General features: G+C 34.7%; 1 protein-coding gene across 1 annotated transcript in view; it reads right to left on the reverse strand.

Moving 5' to 3' along the window:
• ADAMTS20 (ADAM metallopeptidase with thrombospondin type 1 motif 20) overlaps positions 1 to 24,078 on the reverse strand; it is a 170,217-nt gene that overhangs the window by 27,679 nt on the left and 118,460 nt on the right. Inside the window, exons 29-31 of the mRNA XM_090275524.1 lie at positions 9,994 to 10,161; positions 448 to 621; positions 202 to 372 (exon numbers count right to left, since the gene is read on the reverse strand). Of these exons, the coding sequence (XP_090131650.1) occupies positions 202 to 372; positions 448 to 621; positions 9,994 to 10,161 (513 nt within the window). The remainder of the gene's footprint in view (positions 1 to 201; positions 373 to 447; positions 622 to 9,993; positions 10,162 to 24,078) is intronic.

Here is a 24,078-nt window from a genome sequence, read left to right on the forward strand (position 1 = left end):
GCCCTGACACTTTGAACTGCCCTGTTTAACATGCATGTTGCTATTATTTTCTCAGCACCATCCAGCTGCCAGTGGTTTTATCCCTTAGATTAATATGAACACTGTTATCAAATTTACATGAAGTTTCCACTGCACCAAATTTTAGATGCAGGTGTTTTTTCCCCAGAAACAAAAACTCTCTACTTCCTTTCTTCTCCTTACCTGAGATGACTCTCCAGTCACCACAATATACTTGCAGGGAGGGTTCGGGCACTTTTTGGTTGAAAGAGGTCTGGTTGAAGGATCACAGAAACTTTCATTCACTTGAATGTTTTGTGCATCAATGCACTGCACTTGCCGACGCGTCTCTTTCCTCTTACATGATGTTGAACACTGGAAATGCAATGATGAAATGAGTAACACATGCCTTAATGCAGTGTCTCTGAAAGTTTACTTGCCTGTACTCACATCAGACCACTCTCCTGCCAGCCACTGGTACCGTGTGCAGTCCTGACGCCAGCACTGCCTCTGTGAAGAAGGCTGGGTGGACCGATCACACGTCTCTTCAGCCACCCGACCGACACCTCTCAGTCTGCAGTACACATCCCTCTGCTGAACGCCTGAGCCACAGGTCACAGAGCACTACAAAAAAGCCCAAACGATTTGAACAATTCGCTAACAAATATTCAACTATGTTAAAATAGCAAAAGAGTGTCATGATGTATTTTGTTTCATTTAAACATAGCTTGATATTATATCATGCATTAGATAGAAAATACATGCAATAAGTATTTTCAAGATTGTCTGGTGTACAAATATACAGAGATTTTATTTTGCAAAACCTATTCAAGTCTTCTTGAAACTATGACAGGTTATATGACATGTTACACCAGGCCTCCAGCCCAATTAAAAACACTCTTCTGACTTGGACATACTTAGTATCTATAAAACAACACAACAAAAACTGTTCTACTACATTGTTTTTAAACATCATTTAAATTCTTACACTGTATGCATAATCTCTCTTAAAGAAACAATAATTTCCAAGATAATGTTATATTCATCTTTATACATGCAGTACCTGCTACAGTTTGTGGATCCAGTTATTTGCTAATTTGTTAGTTCATGATTGCATTTCAATGGACAAGTTTTGAGGAGCTGGTTGTGTAAACATAAACTTAAGACAAATTTGTCTTAACCTCTCCAGGTCTCATTTTTCTCATCTATGCAATGAAGATTTTGTGTCATTTGTAAAATCTCATAGAACACTTCCAAGTCCTGGCAACAGCTCTACAGTGGAGGTGCCAGGGCTGAGGACCTGAGACACAGAGATGGGAAGTCACTTGTCTGAGCTGCTGCGTCTAGTTAGTGGGGAAGCAGGTTGAAGCTCAGTTGTTTCTGAGACCAGACTTGGAGCTCTCACTGGGCTGTTCCCAGGGGAGGAGAGAGGACATGGCAACCCCTCAGGGCTCTTTCAGCTCTAGAATGCCAGTTCATACAATAGCTGAGCTTGACCACACCCAAGCTGTGATGCCAACATTAATAAAGTGTGGAGAACATCTAGTGATATTATTTAATTTGTGAGCTTTTATAATACTCCTAGTTATTACAGAAGGAATTGAAAATCACAGTGAGTGATATTTGGGGGACTCATCACTGTTGCCAACTGTGATATAAGGGTAAAAAAAAAATCAGGATCTTTATTAAGTTCTCTATTTCTGTAGGAGTTCCAGAGTAAGTTATTTCTTTTTCCACAACAGTAAATATATATCTACAGAATATGGTTTTACTCTGAATGAAAAGTAAAATCCCACAAAAGCTAAGAATTTAGTTCACCTGGTACTGTAATTCCTCTCACAAATAGTGTGACATTTTTATACTAAAGGGACGTAAAAATTTTGTCTTGTGTGTATAAGCAGAAACGGACTCCAAAGATAACTTATTTAAACTATGCATAGTTTGTTTAAGCAGTTGAATTGTGCCAACCCACTGGATGTTTTCACACACACACACAGAAACACACACACACACACACCATACAGCTCCTTAATATACTGACAATAATAATGTTATGTGTATTTTATGCAGGGTACAATATTAAATAGACTAAAATATCTTATGTAGTTTAGCTTATCTGAACCTCTTGCAAAAATATTTAACCTACAAAATAAAGGTCCTGAAAACATTTTCCAGGGATAATTTCAGAAATAAAATTACATTTGGAGTACTTCCTACTCATAAACCTGGAAAACAATAACTCACAAAACACAGCTTAGCAAGACATTCTATCAGACAATATAATTTTCTATAATTTAATAAACCGCAATGGTTTATTGCTCCTTTGATCACAGCATGCACTTAGAAAAGCCCACTGAGACCATGGATAACTGCTATAGGGCCCTCTTCCCTGAAAGGAGACCAAATTGACTACTGCTTGGAAAAAACAAGTAACATTTGTTTTTTAGCTTTTCAGAGATAAGAGTATAAAAGAGTGAATGGGTGCAGTTTTAGATTTGAACAGATAATTTGTAACTCAAATAAAGTATTTCTTAGCCTGATCTCATCAATATCCCTAATTGACAAATCCATAATTACTAGAGTCAATTTAGCTATATTGTAGAGCAGAGATAAAGAAATGTTAGAACATGCATTGCAAAAATAGTTTCTTCAAAGCTGGCTGACTCTGCTATTTAATAAACAATTATTTAAAATACAAATAGTGCCCTGGTCGCATTGCTCAGTTGGTTGGAGCGTTGTTCCATGAGCCAAATGGTTTTCGGTTTGATTCCCAGTCAGGGCACATGCCTAGATTGCAGGTTCAGTCCCTGTTGGGGTGAGTATGGGAGGCAACCAGTTGATGTTTCTCTCTCACATCAATGTCTGTATGTCTGTCTGTCTCTCTCTTTAAAATTAATCAGTTAAAAAAATTAAAAATAATAAAATCAAATAGTGACATCTTCTCTCTTGAATTGATATTTATAATTTCTTATTAATGTAATAAGATTTTGGTTTTATTATAGTTGCTTACTTGTAACTGTGGTTTACTTCAAGTGAATCATCAATGTAGTGGTATCTTAGAAGTAGAGCATTTTGAGTTATAAAAGACTTTAGGAATACCTAATCCCAATTTCTCTTTAATTCTGAAATCCCTTTTACATTAATAGTGAATAAATGACCATCGAACCCACCAAACTTCTATAACCTCAGTCTCAGTGTCTTCACAATATCATGAAAGCTGTTATTCCATTTTTAGATAATTCTAAAGTTAGCAAATACTTTCTTATACTGAGGCGAAATATTCTTTAGATGTTTACCTACCATACAGAACCCTTATTTCTTTTTTAAGGTAAATTTTATTAATTATGCTATTACAGTGGTCCTAATTTTTCCCCCTTTTTCCTTACCAAAATGGAACAAATACATATTTACTTTCACATGAGAAAGTATGAAGGTGAGGCCTAGAACTGTGACAGCTATTATATGACCATTAGGAATTGCCCAATAGAATCACAGACATGCCAACCCAGAACCCTTACACTGTGGAGCTGCTGAATCAAACTGAAAACCAGCAACCTCCCAGTTCCCATACAATGCGTTTGTTTGAGATTAAGACACTAATAATCAGGGCTTTGCCTACTTGCAACAGCACTCAACAGACTGCCAGAACAGTTATCACCATTTAATTGTGCTTCTCTGGGGATTTGGTAATTTGTTAAGACTTTCCTAAAACATGGGTATTGGTACCAAAAATTTGAGTACTAATCATCTTTTAATATGGTCTAATATGTTGCTAGTGATTTGCACAGCTACATCATATTAATTATGTAATCAACTCAACCCTCATTTTCTGAAGTCCTGTAACTTCTATCTATATATTTGTGCAACAGACTTTTTAACATAAATAAGCGTGCACTGAATTCAGTACAACATAAAAATTACATTTCTGTCGAATACATTATTATATGTAGTGCAATAATAGTCAGCAACTGTTGACTTCAGGTGCACTTATGAAGGAGGCAATATGTTGCTAAGGAAATGAAGAATGAGCTATCTGCTATGATAATAATGAAATAATTATGACAGCAACCCCAGTAAGGAAAGTTCAAATAGACCTGTGTTTAAATGCCTGTCCCCTACCACTTCTGGCTCGTTGCCTGCACAAGCTCTTAAACTGTAGTTTTCTTATCTGCATAGTGAATGCAATAATTCCTCCAGCTGTGAGGAATATAGGAGTCTCTCACACAGTGTCAGGAGGTGACTCTTTCTTTCTGCTCCATTCTTATTCCCATTTTTTCACTTTTCTTAGAGAGATATAATTATTTCTGCCTTGAAAATTTTCTTGATGCATGCCTAAAACCAAACAGTGTTAGGCATCTGAGACAACTCAGAGAAGGGCCATCTTAAGTATAAGAAAGATGATAAAGAATTAACAGGGAGCATAGAACTGCAAAACCAGAATTGCTGGCACCAGCTAGAAATGATTAAGAAGCACAGTTCACCCAGCTGCAGACCAAACAGACTCCTCCCTCATCCTAGGGCTCCTGCCTGTCTTCACTTAACCAAGGTTTACAGATGAAAAGGTTCTGGGTTCTTGGCCAGGGGCTGAGGGGACTTAATATATAAGAATAAATCAGAAATTTTAGAAAATATGAATTTACATAATTTTGGAAATATAGAAAATATTAAATTACCAAAATACAAAGTCACTTAAACATGCTAGCATTTATCATATAGTTTTTCTTTTTTAAGTACATTTTATTGATTGTTGTTACAGTATTGCAATTTTTTTCCCTTTCCTCCCCTCTGCCCCAAACCCCCCTTCCCATCAGCAATCCCACCCCCCTTAGTTCATGTCCATGGGTCGTGCATATAAGTTCTTAGGCTTCATCCTTTCCTATATTATTCATAACTTCCCCCTGTCTATTTTGTACCAACCAATTATACTTTTTAATCCCTGCACTGTATCCCCATTTCTTCCCCTCCCCACTCCCAGCTGATAACCCTCCAAATGATCCCCATACCTAGAATTCTGTTCCTATTCTGGTTTGCTTAGTTGGATTTTGTTTTTATTTTTTAAATTCAGTTGTTGATAGTTGTGAGTTGTCATTTAAATGTTCATAATTTTTATCTTTTTCTTAAGTCCCTTTAACATTTCATATAATAATAGTTTAGTGATGACAAGTTCCTTAAGCTTTACCTTGTCTGGGAAGCACTTTATCTGCCCTTCCCTTCTAAATGATAACTTTGCTGGAGAGAGTTATCTTGGTTGTAAGTCCTTGCTTTTCATCTCCTTGAATACTACTTGCCAGTCCCTTCTTGCCTGCAAAGTTTTTTTTGAGAAATCAGCTGAAAGTCTTATAAGCACCCCTTTGTTGGTAACTCTCTGCTTTTATCTTGCTGCTTTTAAGGTTCTCTATTTATTTTGAAACTTTGTCATTTTAATTATGATGTGTCTTGATGTGGTCCTCCTTAGATCTAGCTTGCTTGGGACTCTGTGCTTCCTGGACTTGTATGTCTATTTCCTTCACCAAATTTGGGGAGTTCTTCATTATTTTCTCACATAAGTTTTCAATTTCCTGCTCTTACTCTTCTTCTGGCACCCCTACAGTTCGGATGTTTGCTCGTTTAAAGTTGTCCTGGAGGTTCCCAAGCCTCTCCTCATTTTTTTTCAATTCTTGTTTCCTCATTCTGTACTGGTTGACTATTTTTTTCTTCCTTATGTTCCAAATCATTGATTTGAATCCCAGTTTCCTTCCCTTCACCACTAGTTTTGTGTGGATTTTCCTTCATTTCACTTAGCATAGCTTTCAGTTCTTTCCTTATATGTTTGCCATACTTAAGCATATCTGTCAAGTCTGTGAGCATCTTTTTCACCAGTGTTTTGAACTCTGCATCTGTTAGGTTGTCTATCTCCTCATTTGTGGCTATCTCCTCATTGCTTAGTTCTCCCACTGGAACCTTGATCCATTCTCCTTTGTGGGCTCTACTTTTCTGTCTCCCCAACTTGACAGGTTCCTGTGTTTGTTTGCCTCTATGTCTTAGGGAGAGCTGTCACTCCTGTTATGTTGTAAGGGGTGGAGCCTTAGGTATTAGTCAGTACAGGGTGACCCGTTTCACCATGTTGTGGCACTGTATGTGGGGGAGAGGTCTGAGAAGGAACAATGCTGCTTGCTCAGCACTCACCCCTTTTCCATGCACTTCTCCCACTTCTGTATGGGACTGGCACCTCTCTAGCTGTTGCCATAACCATGGTTCCCAGAGTGGGTGGGTCTGCAGATGTTCTAGGACTGTGGGAGCCCTTTAAACACGTGGACTCTGCTGAGAGACTGGCAGTTTCTTCCTCCGCCCCCACCCACACTGTTTTGGACAGTCAGAAGCAATGAGGCTTTATTTTCCCCAGCGCTGGGACCGTGAGCTGTACAGTCTGGTCTGGTGCTGGGAGCACTCCTCAGGTATCCCTCCTGACTTTTTAAAAATGCATAACTGCACTTTCTGCCAGCTTGCTGCTGCCGCCCCTGCTGTCACCACCACACGGTGTCCTCTCTGCCCTAGCTCTGCCCCTCCTACCTGTCTGGATGAGTATTTTTTACTTATATCTTTGTTTGTTGGATTTCCATGCAGCTCAATTTTCTGGAACTTCTGGTTATCTCTAGTTTTGAGGTAGCTGTATTCCTTCTTAGTTGTGGAGGGAGACCCAGTGTGTCTGTCTAGGCCTCCATCTTGGCCAGAACTCCCATATAGTTTCTTTCTTTTTCTCTTTCTTTCTTTTCAAACTAGGGGCTTTGTGGAAAGGGGCACTGGCTAGTAGATTTGTGAGATTTTGGGACTTGTACCACCTTTGGTTCCAGCTTTGATCTTAAAATACTAGAAAGAAAATGATGGATCTCAGAGAAGGGAAACAAGGTAAATGGCTGATGTCATGGATTCTAGATTCAATAGGGTATTCTTTAGGTAGTCACTGAAATTTTTAGGTGTCTTCCTAAATTGTCCAGCAGGTTTGCTATGATCAAGGGAAGGTGAGAATTCTGACTATTTTTCTTTTTGTAAACATAAAGATTGCATTGGATGGCACTGACCTAAATAGATGAGGCATGAGACTGAGTAATCTTAGCACCAGTCTTGCCTTAAAAACTTGAATTTACAGGAGAAGTTGGAATTCCAAAATATGTAAAAAATTAAGTGAGAAAAAATAACCTTTTTAGTCCCAGAAAGGAAGGGATACTTTTTAAAATACATAATTTTAGTGTTTAATTTGCCTCTAAAGGTATACATACATCTGGACCTAGAGGACAATGTTTGTTCCTGTTTAGCAGCAGTCATTAAAATGCATTTCTAAATTCTTTCATTAAAAAATGATATCAAGTACCAAATGAAGAGTATTACTTCAAAAGTCATTTGAGCACCTCTGTGGTCACAATATGCCAAATAAGTCTTACCATTATGTAGAGTAGTAATAAAATAAAATTATTTTATATTGAGTGATTATATTAAAGCAGTGTTACAATTTGTGTAGTCAGGACAAAGTATTCAACAGCAACCAGTGATTATCTCCTAACTACCTCTGAAATTACACTTCTATGAATATATTATTATACGTAGTGCAATGACAGCCTGCAATTGTTAATTAACTTCATGTGGGTGCTTTTTATAGAATAAATCAAAAGCCAACGACTTCACAAGTGGTCATTTGTTTCTGGCAGAGATTTGGGGACTGTGTGGGCATATGAAGCTAATTTCTGTGGCAAGGAAAACCAATTCAAAGAGAAGAAAGCAGACTCTGTACAAAGGCATCTGTGTTTTTATAGTCTCTGAATATTCATATCTGTATCTTAGAAACCCCTGAAATACGTTCCTTTAGCAGATCTATAGAATTTCATAGTTGGTGGTAAGCCAAGGCCAGTTTGCTAGCACTGATGACTGATTCCCTGTTGTGGGGCTAGAGGTCAAGCTTCACAAAGTATCCCTCCTGAATACCCACTACAGCAGCTCCGCAGCAGCAGCAGAAGGCTGGCGATGAATGAGAATGCTGGTGGCAGAGATGCGAAGTGTCTCTCACTGCCATCCCCACCCCCAAGCAGCTCCTGCCTGATGTCAGGGTTAGGCGGCATCTGCCACAGGCTGGGTTCAGTGCCTTAAGAGTGTTCCACCCTCTTGGGAAAGCTCATTTGCCATTACTCTGCCACATCTTGGTCCAGATAAAGTAAGGCAAACCCCACTTTAAGCAAAATCATAACATGACAAACATAACTAATAAGTTGAGGTGGCAAGTCCTTTTTTGCAACTAAATCACAATGTTCAAAGTATGAAATATTAAGCTAGATACTGAGCTAAGTGTTTAGAGAACAGGATACCCATTGTCTCTAAGATTTGGTGGTCCAGGATAATGCTGAAGAAATAAGCATGGATTAGGTTTGAAACTTACCCCCTGAAGACAATGGTAAGTCATAGAAGATACCAGTGACACAGTCATATTCAAATCCTTCTAGGGCTCACACTCTATGCACGTAAATAATGGCAAAGATATATGTAAGGAGACCATCGTACACCTGAGAATAGGTGGTGATGAAGTAGACAGGGGTGGTTGTAGGAAGATTCAAGAATTACCTTGGTAGAATTAAGGGAACCTGTTGAGCAACTAATTGTGGGGAAAAGGAGAAGGCTTGTTCACTATTTCTTTCTTGAACAACTCAGTAGGTAGTACAGGCATTCACTAACTAAAACAGGTTAGTAGGATATCTTCTAAATCATGATCTGCTAAACTACTAGAAGTAGTGTTACTTTTCTAAAGTTAAATGTAGAAACAACTGCTCAAGAATATATGTTTTGTGGGATAAGAAACAGATATGTTTGCTCCTAATTTTCAATCAAATGTTAACCACACCTCTCAGTACCTGAACACTTGACAGAGGCCGCCTCTTTTACAAAGAAACCTGAGATGCTCACTGAATTTGGGAGCTTTATTAGACAATAACAATAACACAAAGACACCAAGGCACTCAAAAGCCAGGGCCCTGCACCTAGGTTCTGAACTCACAGAGTAAATGGTGATGACTTAGAAGTTCAGGGGAACCCCACTTTTTCTAGCTCTTGTCTGAACCTCTATTTTTCTAGTAAACACAGTTCTAACATCACACAGAGACAAGGAAATTCCATCAGGAGAAAATAGGTTTCTTTTTCCCTTGGCAGAACTAGGCCCTTTAAGAAATGGATAAGCACCCTAAAGTCCTACTGAGAGCTGCCACAAGGCTGAGTCGAAAGCCCAAACCCACTGAAATCAGGACTCAGGAAGTTCTAGTTAATGTTTCTGACTTTATTCATGGCCTCAACTCTTTCAAATTTCCCAAGCTAGTCTTTGCTTGACAACCATGTTGAATGGCATGCCTCCCATAATTTAGATTTTGAAGCTAACTACCCGGAGTGTGCCAGGGCAGCCATAGATCACCCTTCTTTCATAAACTGACTTTTCAACCTGGATTTCACTATGGATCAGCTTCACTGTTGCTAAGTTTTTCCATTTGTGTGTGCATTCTGGCCTTTAGTCAGGACTAGGCACCTAGTTCTGACACCTAACTTTCAATCTCTGATTAAAATTCCTTCTGGAACTTACAGTTCCTTTCCCAAGATGCAACATTAACTCAAACCCAAGATTTCGGTGTGGAAACAAAGCAGTTACTAAATACATAATCTATGTATTTTACTGTTAGAATGCCTGAAACAATGTTATGATCATCAGTAGCCCCCCTACTATTAAGAAGCAGAATTTTTTATTAACTTTATAGTCACAATATATTAAATGACAAATTTGTTAACTACAGACTTAGCAAATATGTTAATTTTGTACAGCATTAATTCAGAGATTAGTGTAAAAGTGTATAACAGAATAGAATAAATATTAGAGTAAACCATTCAATGTTATTGAAAACATAGAGAATGAATTAAGATATTATTTTAAAATGCAATATATATATGTGTGTGTGTGTGTGTGTAAACAAAGTTATAAAATACAATACATACCTCTTTCCATCTATTGGTTTTCCATGAAGGGCATCTGACAGATCTACAAGCTTTGTGAGTTCGAGGTTTCCGTAGATGACTGCAATATTTTTCTTCTAATTTCCCTTGACCTTGGTCAATGCAAAGCACCTCACGGTACTTTAAACCTTTACCACAAGAAGCTGAACACTAGAAAACAAATATGAATACACTTGATTCCTTTATCTTAATTTAAATTTTTCTACAAATAGTATAAAATGAAGCAATTGAAACATCATTGCTTTGATATTTTCATTAAGATATACTTTGATATTTCTAATTAGAAAGAATTTAACAGTTGCCAATCTGCCCTGGATTGATGTTGCTATCATAAGGTATCCATTTATTCTATTAAAAATATTGCCTACAATATAACCAAGCACTTTCCTGGCACATAAATGATTTTAGAACTTTTAAGATTTAAGACTATCTTAAGTTAATTCCTGTTATCACACATAATCCAACAAAATTTGCTTTCAATTTTGTATAGTCAACACCTCTTCTATTGTTCACACTGCAAAGTATGTTTGTGATGTTAAAAAAAAAGTAGTGATTTCTCAATGCAGGAAACAGTAACTGAGAAAGCTGAAAACATATGTTTTTAAAGTGCAATTCAGTTTGGGTTTGGGTTTGCATTCATCTGGAAGATGTATTTCTGTACCATTTACCTTCCAACATATTTAGTAAAAAACAAAATAGCTAAAACCTCTGTAAAGACAGAGGTAAAACAATGATTTGAATTCATTTTCAGCCAGCTGCCATGTTATGAGAGAGGTCAGTGCAGTGCAGGGGAAAGAGGGGCTCCGGTATTGAAGACCAGCTCTGCCGCTTACAGGCTGTGTCACTTGAGGCACATCTCATCACCTGTTCAAGCCTCAGTTTCCTCATTTATAAAGTGCAGATAAAAACACCAACATTATAGGTTTACTATGAAGATTAACATAAGATAAAGAATATGAAATGTCTAACAATTTACCCCACGTGCTGCATCATCAGTAAATATAAGCTTCCTCTCTATTGTTTTCCCTCATACAGGCTCAGATGTGCACGATTGTGAGCATGATATATGTACCAGGGAAAAGTTAAGCAAAGAAGACATGGATTCCAAACAAGTTCTCTCATAACTCTGAGACAGCTGTTCACATATGGTTTCATTTAGAAACATATACTGAGTTCTGAGAACATTAGATAATATATTATGCATTTTATGTATATTTTGAGATCAGAGACTGTTAGACTAAGACAGATTACTAGATGCTTAACATATTTTAAGTTTAAAAAGTTTGGGAATAATTTAGCTTTTTATATTATCTGCAACACTAAATCCCATTTGTGTAGGCAATTAATTCTAATCAGTGTCGATTATTATGGCTTATTGTTACATATCTGAGTTGTTCTCTCCTCTTCCCATTAATACAGACAGCCTTTACATTCCACTTAACACACTTATTTCTGTGAAGATCTCTACAGGTCATCCTGAACTGTATCATGCACACTCTTTCCTGCTATTGGCTATCTTTTTCAGATCTACCTATACGCTCTACTCTTTTTTGGCCATTCCCTGCCTGTTTCTTAACTTCATTGTTTATTTTTCAAAGAGTGTAACATATTTTATACCCAAAACATTATATATCGTCAAGTATCAAGCATATACTATTAGGGAGTATACAATCATATTCACACATATAAGGTTTTCTTCTAAAGTGTACAGTCTTCCCTCACTTATCACAGGTATTACATTCTAGACGCCCCCTCTGTGATAGGTGAAAATCTGTGAAGTAGGAACCTTACATTTATTTTAGTATTTAAATATATTTTAAGGCTTTATAAACCCTTTGGTCTGCTGCATGGGCAACAGCAGACCCTCCATATCACCCTGCCCAGGCTCTGTAGCTTTAGCTTCACTGGAGAGGACACTCCAGCGTCATCGCAAGATGTCGATTCAACACGGGAGGAGACAGATACCGTGTCACTCCCGAGTCGGACTGCACAGCCATTCTCGGCGGTGCAGATAGACTCTTAAGAAGCTACACCATCGTCTCTCGAGACGGACAGCTGCCGACCGACCGATAAACCCTTTCCACACACTTATAAACTGTTCCCAGTTCCTTATTAACCTTTCCCACTCCCTTATTAACCTATTCTACACTTTTATAAACACTACTTATGTTCTTAAAACATATTCTACACTCTTAAACCTACGTAACTTTAACAACATACATATACAGTACCGCAAAATCCTGCAATATAGCGAAAAATCCGCGATAAATAAATATAATATTTTAAAAAATCCCGCGATACAGTAAGGCCGCTATAAGTGAATCACGATATAGAGAGGGACTACTATATTATTTTTTTTTCTAACTTTTCAATTGTGACCATTCGAAAAAAAGACAATTATTTACTCTGTTAACCCATTTTAAAGAGTAATAATTATTTTAAATATTCATCATAGCAATGCAGTAGTACTTGTGAAAATGGAAATATTTTATTCATTATGAATATTATTTTCTACAATACACCAAGAAATTGCAGATTCTTTAAACAACATCTCTTGCTTTTGTTCTTGATTTATCTTCAAAGTGCTTATAATCTAATAACACATGCCATCTATTAAATGAGAATGCCAGAGTAGATCTTAAATATTAAACCTAATAAAGATCAGAAAAAAATACTACAAGACACTAAAGACCATTAAAATGATACAATAAGTAATTATAATGGAATTAATAAATTCATGAAAACTAGTCATTTCTCTCTGGGATATTTCATAAATTCTAAAGGACAACGTGACATTTAAACACAGTCTTGAAGAAGTAGGTTTGTTGATGGGCAAAAATGGATGGTTTTATTTATTTCAATATATTTATAGAGACACTGTTCATGTGTCTCTGTTTTATAAAAATCTGAGTTCTTTTAATGGTGGCAAGAATCCAAGAATCCCTCAGTAAGTATGCAGTAAACTGTTAATAAGAATAACCTATTCATTTACAAAACTATATGTAACATAAGAGGACATATTAAAAATTCTCCTCTAGAATTTAGCAGTGTATTTTCTCTATAAGAAGTATCTGTAAATGGACTGTAAATTTGGACATTGTAATACATTATCAGAGTTAAGATTAGTCTTCACAAAACTGTATATTCTAACTAGAGGTCATCTTTGATTTTTTCTCTTCTGCATTATTCTAATCTGTAACCAAGACTATTAAACATAATTTTAAACATATTGCTTCTTTTCCCCGCTGAAGAACTGACAATGGCTCTCTTCCTTGATTTCTTGATCCACCAAATTTCAGTCAACATATCTTTCCAACTTTGATTTCTGTTACTTTTCAACAAGCAACCTTTGTTCTTCTTAGGCATAATATAATCACTTCTATTTAATGTGACATATTCACTCAACAACAGTGCCTTATTCCTATTACTTCTTTTTACCTCCACTAATCACTTCCCCTCATGCTTTCTAAAACTTACTTATCCTTGAAGCTCTGAGTCAACTGCATTTCTAGGGTAAACACTTATCAATCTTTCATTTCTCTGAACTCTTCTGTCTGAGGCTCACTCTGTTTTTAGCACTTCATCATTTTCTACTTTTGTCACATGCTTTACCTACCTAGCCTTCCAGAGGTCAAGGACCTTTTAGATCACCCACAAAGTGGCACACACAATAAATATCAGCTGATTAATTGATGTTGATCCTTAGTATAAGCAATTCTTATTTGTTCTTAGTAAACTATAAAACAACTTATTAAAACACTAAATTCCATGAAATATACTTATTGATTAATACATTCAAGTGCCTCTAGGAAAGAGGCAAAAATTCAAAATCAAAGTATTACAACATAAATTATGTCATCATTTCACTTCTAAAGTAGAGCTCTTTCCTCAAGATCTGAAGAAAAATAAGTAGGTTATGTTATCATGACTGATTAAATCCATGTAGGGATTTAAGTAAAAAAGATCACATTATACCAGGAATTATGTACTAGTTGAAGTGAGGCAATATTAGAGTAAATAAATAGTAAAATGCTACCCTACTTCTCTCTAACCACAATACATTCTGAGTTGTCAAATAGCCCATTTGATAGGAATTCCCAACATGTCAACTCTTTTCTCTGGTACACCAGCAATCTTTTTTATTGTCCCTCTATTTTATGATAGCATCCTACTCCCTTGAGGTTTTATTCATACTATAAAATTTATTTATAGCATTCTTACAAAAATAATTTTTCTTAAAAATCATCTCATCCTTAGTTGACACAGTCTTAAATTCTTTCTCAGATTTTTTTATGACTGCTGTGGAACAGTAGATATACACTTCAGAAGTGGCAACATCAAACACAAGTAACCTAAATTGGCCATTCCTAGAAGTTAGGTGAAGACAAATGTCTACTTAAGGAAATCAGGGCATTTGAAACAAATATAGAATTTGCAATTCCTAAAACTGTAATAGATTCTCCAGTTAGTCAGGTTAACTGGCATTTCCAATACCAAGGTGAAAGCTGAAATCAATTAGTCCACTTTAATATTAACTTTGGGACAATTCTATTCTTATTGTAAAATTTAGTTGTATAAGATTACTTCTGATATTTGAGATGTGGGATACTGCTTTGTTCGTTTACATACAAGAGTACTACATAAGAATGAAAGAATAGATTTAATTTGTGGGACACTTGATTAATTCTGGGAACTCAAACTGCTGAACAAAATAAGGAAATAAAACTTATTTATTTTCAGTGCCAGAAAATAGAATACTGTGTTTGTATATTTATATGTGTGCGTGTGTGTGTGTGTGTGTGCATGTGCTAGCACTTTCATAAACTACTGTTTATCTGATTTTCTATCCTTTCTGAAAGTAGTGGGAAACACACTAAGAGAATTAGTTTGTACCCTAATAAACAATATAATAGCCGTGAAAAGCAATTATTTCACTATACCTTAGTCATGCATAAACAGCCTTCATAGACCTTATGAGCTGGGTACCATGGGTAATTTACTTAACCTCACTTAATCTCCATTTTTCTTTTTCTTTTTTTTAGTAAAAGGTGAAAGATTTATTCATTTTGAAAAGAAACCAGAGCATTAACCTCCATTTTTCATATATAATATTGATAAAGTAATACCTATGTCACATAAGTATTGAGGTAATGATAAGAAGAAAGGGATTTTTAAAGAGAATAGCCAGACTCAGAACACTCTAAAGACAAAGATGCCTATTCTCACCATTTTATTAAACATAGTATTTAAAGTCCCAGAAACAGCAACCAGATAAGAAAATAAAATAAAAGACATCCAAATTGTAAAAAATGAAGTAAAATTGTCCCTATTTGCAGATTAAATTCCACACAAAAAAGCCTATTAGAACTAATTAATGAATTCAGTAAAGTTGTAAGATACAACTTAATATTCATAAATCTGTTAAATTTTAATACACTAATAACAAATTATCAGAAAAAGAAATTAAGAAAGCAATCCACTTACACTTGTATCAAAAAGAGTAATATAACTAAGGAATAAATTTAACTAAGAAAGTAGAAAACCCTGAAAACTATAGAACATAATGAAAGAAACTGAAGAGGACACAAATAACTGGAAAGATATTTTGCTCATGGATTGGAAGAATTAATATTAATGCAAAGTAATCTATAGATTTAATGGAATCTCTATTAAAATATAAATGGCATTTTCACAAAATTAGAACAAGTAATCCTAAATTTATAGGGAACCACAAAAGACCCTGAATAGCTAAAGCAATTCTGAGGAAGAACAAAGTTGGAGGTATAACACTCCTTGATTTCAAACTACACTACAAGCTATTATGATCAAAACAGTATGCACATAGATCAGTGGAATAAAAAGAGTGCCCAGAGGTAAGCCCATGCTTATATGGTCATTTAATATATGAACAAAGGAGGTAAGAGAAAACAATTGGGTAAAGACAGTCTCTTCAATAAATGGTGTTGGGAAAACTAAACAGATACATGCAAAAAAATGAAACTAGACCACTTTCTTACATGATTCATAAATATAAACTCATAATGGATTAAAGAATTAAATGTAAGACCTGAAACCATTAAAGTACTGGAAGAAAACATTGGTTATAAACTATGACATTTGTCTTAGCAATATGTTTTTGGATATGCCTCTAGGGTAAATACAACAAGGTAAAAATAAACAAGTAGGGGACCACAACAAACTAAAAAGCTTTTGCACTATGAAGAAAACTATTAACTACAAACAAACAAAAAACCCTACTGATAGGAGACGATATTTGCAAATGACATATCCAATAAGGAGCAATTATCCAGAATATAGAGGTGGGCACAACTAGGTTTACAGTTCTGAGCGAGTATGCAAAACAGAGTTTATTCTTCTATTATTATTTATTAATTATTGTATTATCTACATTACAACTGCATATAAAGAACTCATACAACTCAGCATCTAACAGTGCAATTGAAAAATGAGCTGACAGCCCTGGCTGGAAGGGTTGTGGATTCAATTCCTGGTCAGGGCACACACCTAGATTGCAGGTTTGATCCCTGGTCCAGGCGCCAGTCTGGCACATATGGGAGGCAACTAATCTATTTCTCTCTTGTATTGAAGTTCCTCTCTCTCCCTTCTTGTCTCCCTTCCCCTCCCTCTAAAAAGAATAATTAGGAGAGGATAAAACAAAATAAAAATTAAAAACCAGGCTGACAACCTGAATAGATATTTCTCCAAAGTAGACATAGAAATGGTCAGCACACATATGAAAAGATGCTTAACATCACTAATCACTAGGGAAATGCAAATTGGAATCATCTCACACTTGTCAGAATGGCTTTTATAAAAAGACAAAAAAGAACAAGTTTTGGTGAGGAGGTGGAAAAAGGGAACCCTTGTGCACTGTCTTGGGACCATAAATTGGTGCAGCCACTATGGAAAACAGTATAAAAATGCCTCAAAAAATTAAAAACAGAACAACCATGTAATCCAGGAATCCCATTTCTGGGTATTTGTCTGAAGAAATCCAAAACACTAATTAGAAAAGGTATATGCACCCCTATGTTCACTGCAGTATTATTTACAATAGCCAAAATATGAAAATAACCTGTGTCCATCAACAAAAGAATGGACAAAGAAAATGTGGTATGCACAACAGAATATTACTCAGCCATTAAAAAGAATGAAATCTTGCCATTTATGACAACATGAATGAGCCTAGAGGGTATTATGCTAAATGATTTAAGTCAGAGAAAGACAAATATATGATTTCACTTATATGTGAAATCTAAAAAACAAAATGAATAAACAAAAGAGAAATAAACTCACAGAGAAACAAATAGAGAACAACTGACGATTGTCAGACAGAAGGCAAGTAGGAAAAGGGGTAGAAAAGGTGAAGGAGATTAAGAAGTACAAACTGCTATTTATAAAACAAGTTACATGGATATAAATTACAGCATAGAGAATATATTCAATAATATTCTAATAACTATGTATGGTGCCAGATGTGTACTAGATGTATTGTGGTGATCACTTTGTAAGATATAAGTGTCTAATTACTATGTTGCACACCAGAAACTAATGTTGTATGCCAACTATACTTTTAAAATAAATTGTTAAAAATAAATAAATAAATAAAATGAGCACAGGTCAGTTAGTCCTTTAAGGTCAATTAATCAGAACTATAAGAGTTATTAACAATAAAACAACTGCTCTTTTAACATTCCTCTCTATTTCCTGATGAGGAAAATATTTAAAATTAAACAATATTTCAAACTGTGATAATGCTATTGTAATTAGTTCATTCAATATTTCTTAGTCACAAACAATTTTATGGGTGCTTAAAAATTTTGGCATTTAGTTTTTCACCTGTTTTAAATACTCAACTAGGCATAAATATAATTTTTCTCTCTCAGCCATTGGACTTAATTTTAGGTTTCTAATGTTGTAATTAAACAAAAAATGACTAACAAGAAAATGCTAAATCAAGTAAAAATAAGAGGTTACTATTAATTGATTTCACTTTGCTTTTCAAAATACTTGGAATTTTCTGATTGCTTTTCAAAACATAACCCTAATAAGTAATCAGTCAATCAGGCAGAGAAACAAAGTTTTTTTCTTTCTAGATATGACATCTGTCATAGGTCCATAGTCATCTGTTGAAAATGTAAAAGCCCACTATCATATGGGCTGCATGTCACATCTGTCTGACTGTTCATTGTACAACAGGTATTAGCTAATTTCTTAAGACAACCAAGGGAAACCTACTACAAAGAGACAAAAGAATTCACCTGATGTTTGATTTATGAGCTACACTCACAGAAATACAATCATTGTAGAGTGCAGATCAAAACCTTTATTACAAACCAGAAATCATTTCCATCCAAACAAATGCAACTGAATAAGAAGCATAAATTCACATGTATAAGTTTTGATTTAAAAACATATTGTAATAGATAGAACATAATTAGGTATCGAGTATCTCCCAGGGAATAATTTGGGGGTTAGTTGTGTTTTCCTTAGTCTCGAGGAAATTCCTTAGTCTTCAGAAAGAGTCCAATGAATTTCTCAATATAAAAACATGTATTATACATATTTGTTTTGATCATTTTCAAAACTGAGAAATTTTATGCTTCTGTACCAAAATTCAATCTTTAATGAAAAAATTCTAATTGTAGCTATTTTGCTAAAGCCTTTTTAAAATGACATTTTGATGATATGTTAAATGTCTTTATAATACTATTATGGAACAAAAGATTTGTCGATGAAATGACATATTAAATAGTGAAATGATAGAGTTTCAGGTAAAAAAAAAGACCAGAAATGAGATATTCTGTGGAATAAAACACTATTGTGTATATGCACTCATGCATATATGTTATTTTTTTTCTTCTTATTTTTGAGAGGCCTTTAACGTTCTCTAAATAAAGCAGAAGCTATATCTACACCCTAGGAATAGTATGGTTTTTGAAATCTTCAGGAAGCCAATAATACCTACATATCTAAGAGAAAAGCCTCACTGTAATGAAATCTTAAGATATAAGTTTCATACAACTACACTGTAATTAAGGGCATTCTTTACAATGGTGAAATACTATTTTAAGTTGAGTTCCTCAGAAGTAAAACATTAAAGTAGTTAGAATACAGTAAAATACCCAGAATAAAATATCCTTCTGTTTAAACAAAAACAAAGAGACAAAATATGCATATTAAGAGTATATTGTCAACTGTAAAATACTACTGCTACTGTTCCCTTAATTCAATGCATATGTGCACTAAGGAGTGACATACTAAATCTATCAACACAGACCCAATTGATACTATTTCCTGAAAGATTATACTTAGAGTTTTATAGTTTAATGGAGTTTGAGAATTTCCTTTTTAACCTGTTACAGACATTCTTTGACTATGCAGCTTTAATAAACCAAGACAGCATTTGGTTTTTAAAATATTTACTACAGAAATATTTCATTCTATTGTACTGCATCTGATTATATGTAAAATCTGCACCATAAGATATTTTAAAATATTTTAAGTCAGATACATTTGCAAAAATGTTGAGTTCCAACTTAAAGGACAAAGGAATATATGCTTAATAACAAATATTCTGTAAACTTTCATTACATTATATCTTTATAATGATTGTACAGTTAATTTCTATTTTATGTTCTAAAATTTTACTTTTAACTATATATATGTATTTATGTACATACAATATATTTAAACTGTTAAGCTAGCCAATGCAATATGGCTTATTTAACTAGAAGTAATATTTAAAGATAACTTACTATAATTAATATTTTCTAAATTATGACTTAGGAAAAGTTTTGTGATTATTTTCACTTTCAAATATAAAACCTGGATGAAAGTTGCAATAACTCATGCAAGTACTTGATACATAAATTTTCACTTATCATATGATATTTTCCACACATAAAATAAATCAGAGTGAGAAATCACCCAGTTAACTCATAACTATTCAATTATTGGATTAGTTTTGTTCAATAGTAAGATTTGAAAAACAGTCATTACAAACCTGCAGAACAGTAGTGAACTCAAGTTTATTTTGCTAGAATCAACTGTAAATGTGATTTGAATTCAAAATATTAAGCACTATCTGTAGCAAGAAATACTCAGAAAAAAACTGCAAATAGTTTAAAACTTGCAATTTATTGTTTTACCTTTCTGTCTAATAGTATGTGGTTTGCACACAAAGAGATAATGCACATTTCAGATCTCTCTGTAAAATCTGTTTAGCAAGTAGAACTCATCTGAAGAGCTTCTCTTTGGAGATTTTATTGACTCATTGAGGTATATAAATCTTTATAATTATGTGGTAACAGGAAGAAATGTTATTGTTAATATAAGAATAATATAAATTGTGTCTAGTTTTAACTATTGTTTTGGGCCATTACTGTGAATTTACTTTTTCTGGATATCTTTATAAAACAAATCACAACACACGGGACTCATAAGACTGTATGGCACATTCATGATGAAAACCCCATTCCTGTCTTATCCCCTGAGAGAAAACATCAGAATCATGAGCATCTGACTTCCTGTGAGGAACAAATCTATTCAGCGTAGACAGACATAAAAAGGTATAGAGATCAGAAGGAAATAACTAATGCATAATTTTTAATTTTTTTTAACTTTTAAGGTGCTACTTAACTATGGTAACGTTTACAAAGTTCTTAAAATCAAGTGCCAGTAGAAGAGCAGGATTTACCATTTCAAGTTTCTTCTAATGTTTTTGTACTAGCTGTGGGAGTTAACAAAAATAAAGCCAAGAAGTTTGCTTTTAAGTAGGATTATAAAGGTCTGAAAAGGAATATGCACAGAGAACTCTGATGGAAAACTCTAAAGTGTGCTCTATGAATGTTTGGAAAAGGAGAAGTTAGAGTTGAAATTAAAATACCTGTTACACATATTTATGTCTGTTTATCATATGCAATAAAAGTTTTGAGGCAAGAATGTTTCAGGGATTGATTTTAATATTTCAGTGAATTTAAGCAATTTTAAAATTATCTTAAGAGAAAAATAAATTATTTGTTAAAATTTAAGGCAGAGTGTTAATAGTTTTTATTGCTAAGGAGTCAAGGATAGAATAATAAAAAGGGCATGGAATTTGGAAGCAGAGATTTACATTTGACTCTCAGCTGTCAGTAGCTGGGCAATCTTGTACATGCTTAACCTTGCTGATCCTCAGTTTTCTCATCCTAAGGTGTCAATAATAATGCCTACACCTCAGTGTAGGTGTGAGATTAAAAGAGATAACATATGACTGAAACTAAAACAGTGCTTGATTCAATATTCCAAATGCTTACTAAACCTCCATTCCCTTGTCTTTTTCTTCCTTTCCCAAATACTGAGGAAATATAAAACAGATAGTGAAAATATAACCTGTGGCCTGGATCACTATTAAGTACTTGAATGGACCATGGGGTTCATCAAGACTCATACATTGAGAAGTCATTCAGTGGTGAGAGAAGGAGGGTAAACACCAGAACAGAATTTCAGTTAAGACTCTAGCTTGTTACCCCCAGGGAAAAAAAAAAAAAAAGTGTACCTAGATGGTGAAAAACACATCAAACACACTTCAAGTTAGTTCCAGAGTGGGGATAGGTGTAGAAAGTGAAACAGAAGGTGAATAGACATCTAGTTAAAAAAAAATTTAACCAGTTTCAGTTAAAAACAGTGGAGTGACTGACTATATGTATTCATTTCTTTGCCTCAATTTTTTCAACCCACAAAGTAAAAGCAAACAAAATAGATTTCAATGACTTCAGAAAATGCCAAGAGGATAAGAAGCATGGAGAAGACCCATGTGAAGCAAGGCGAACTTGTACCTGCAGAACCCCTGAGAGGCTCAGCACCTGGACACACAGTGCTGTGACTCCTCCACTCCTCTTTGGCCTGGTGAGGGGCCTAGTTCCTGGAGAAATTAAATGCCTGGGCTTAAGATGGGGATGTTGGGGTAAAAATAAGGGAATTCCTCATATTGAACTCTTGACCCATAGGTTCTCTGCCCATACCACCCTTCCTCACAGGCAAGGCAGTAGGGGTCCTTCCCTGAGAAACTGGCTCTCCAAGAAAAAAGAACTGAAAATATTGATTACAGGGCAAATCATCAGTCACTAAACTATATCCAAATGCAGAGTTTTCCATTAATTCTTTAGTGCTTTATACTCTTAAATAAGAATGAGCTGCAGAGGTTCATCAACTTTTGAAGGTATTGACAGTTTCCTATCAAGTAAAAACAAACAACAGAGATATAAAATAGGAGAATAAAAACAAGAAAATTAGAGAATCAGCCCAGGAATACTAATTAACTAGAAAGAGTTCAAAAGAGAAGAACCAAGAAAACATTTGCATAGAAGTTATCCAAGAAATAATAAACCAATTTCTCATCACATCTTAATGAAAGGACCTACAGATTGCCTAGCAAACTAGATTTTAAAACACTGAGTCACTTCATCATGAAGTATCAGAAAAATAGGAATAGAGAAGGTACTAAAGAATCAGTGACAGAGGCCAAGGGAATATATGCCTTAAAATTCTGAGGGAAATTATTTTCAAGCTAGAAATCTAACAACAGAAAAATTATTAATTAAATATGGGGGCCAAATAAACACATTTTCAGATTTGCATAGATAGAAAAATATACCTCCCAATTTTTTTCTGTTTTGTTTTGTTTTACTTTTTAAGATATAAGGGAAAGGGGGGGCTATTTCTTTTAGGAAAACTATGTGATTATTCTTTGTTTTGAGCTGAAACTTATACATATACATATGAAATATTCATCTATAATTCTCATTCTGCATTTTGAACTAAGACTACATCAAATTTCACAGGAAATAATTTTAAAGACAGCTGTTTCCTCTTTCTGTCTTCCAAGTTAAATTTATCTGTCTAGTCTAACTCTTTAATTATCCCAACCTCCTTTGTTATGGCCCTCTCAAAGTGTGGAACCTAGAGTTTCATTCCTAGCAAAAAAAAAGGGGGGGAGGCGTCTAACTGTAAAGAACATAGCTGTAAAAACTATCTCTGCCCTTATTATGAACACTGCACTCAATATAATCAATATTACATCATATCTCAGTTTTTAGCAGTCATACAGTTTTCTAACATGGTCGAGTAATATCTGACAAATGGGGCAAGAACACACAATGGGGTGGAGACAGTCCATTCAATTAGTGATGCTGGACACATTAGACAGATACATGCAAAAAGTAAAGCCAGACCAACCTTCTTATACCATATATAAAAATATACTCAAATGGATTAAAGACTTAAATGTAAGACTCAAGAGAATAAAACTCCTAGAAGAGAACACGGGCAATAAAATATCAAACATTTCTCTCAGTAATATTTTTTCTGACATATCTCCTCAGGCAAGGGAAACAAAAAATGAACAAATAGAACTATATAAAACTAAAAAGTTTTTGCACAGCAAAGAAAACCACCAGTAAAATGAAAAGATAGCCTACTAAATGTTAGAACATATTTGCCAATAATACATCTGATAAGGGGTTAATATCCAACATTTATAAAGAAATTACACAATTCAAGACCAAAAAAATAAATAATCCAATCAAAAGGGCAAAAGACCTGAATAGACACTTCCTCAAAAAGGACATAGAAATGGCCAATAGACCTGTGAAAAAATGCTCAGTGTCACTAATCATCAGAGAAATGTAAATTAAAACCACAATGAAATATTACCTCATACCTGTCAGAATGACCATCATCAACAAATAGTCAAACAATTACTGACAAGGATGTGGAAACAAAGGAACTCTCGTGAGCTGTTGATGGGAATGCAGATTGGTCCAGCCACTACGGAAAAGAGTATGGAGGGTCTTAAAAACAGTAAAAATGGAACTGCCTATGATCCAGCAATTCCACTTCTGGGTACATATCCAAAGAAACCCAAAACACTAACTTGAAAGACTATATGCAACCCTATGTTCATTGTAGCCTTATTTATGATAGCCAAGATATGGGAGCAACTCAAGTGCCCATCAGTGGACAATTGGATGTAATGTCTGTGGTACATATATACAATGAAATATT

Source organism: Furipterus horrens, unplaced genomic scaffold (genome assembly GCF_987537825.1).
Source record: "Furipterus horrens unplaced genomic scaffold, mFurHor1.1.pri manual_scaffold_4, whole genome shotgun sequence".
Taxonomy (NCBI): Eukaryota; Metazoa; Chordata; class Mammalia; order Chiroptera; family Furipteridae; genus Furipterus; species Furipterus horrens.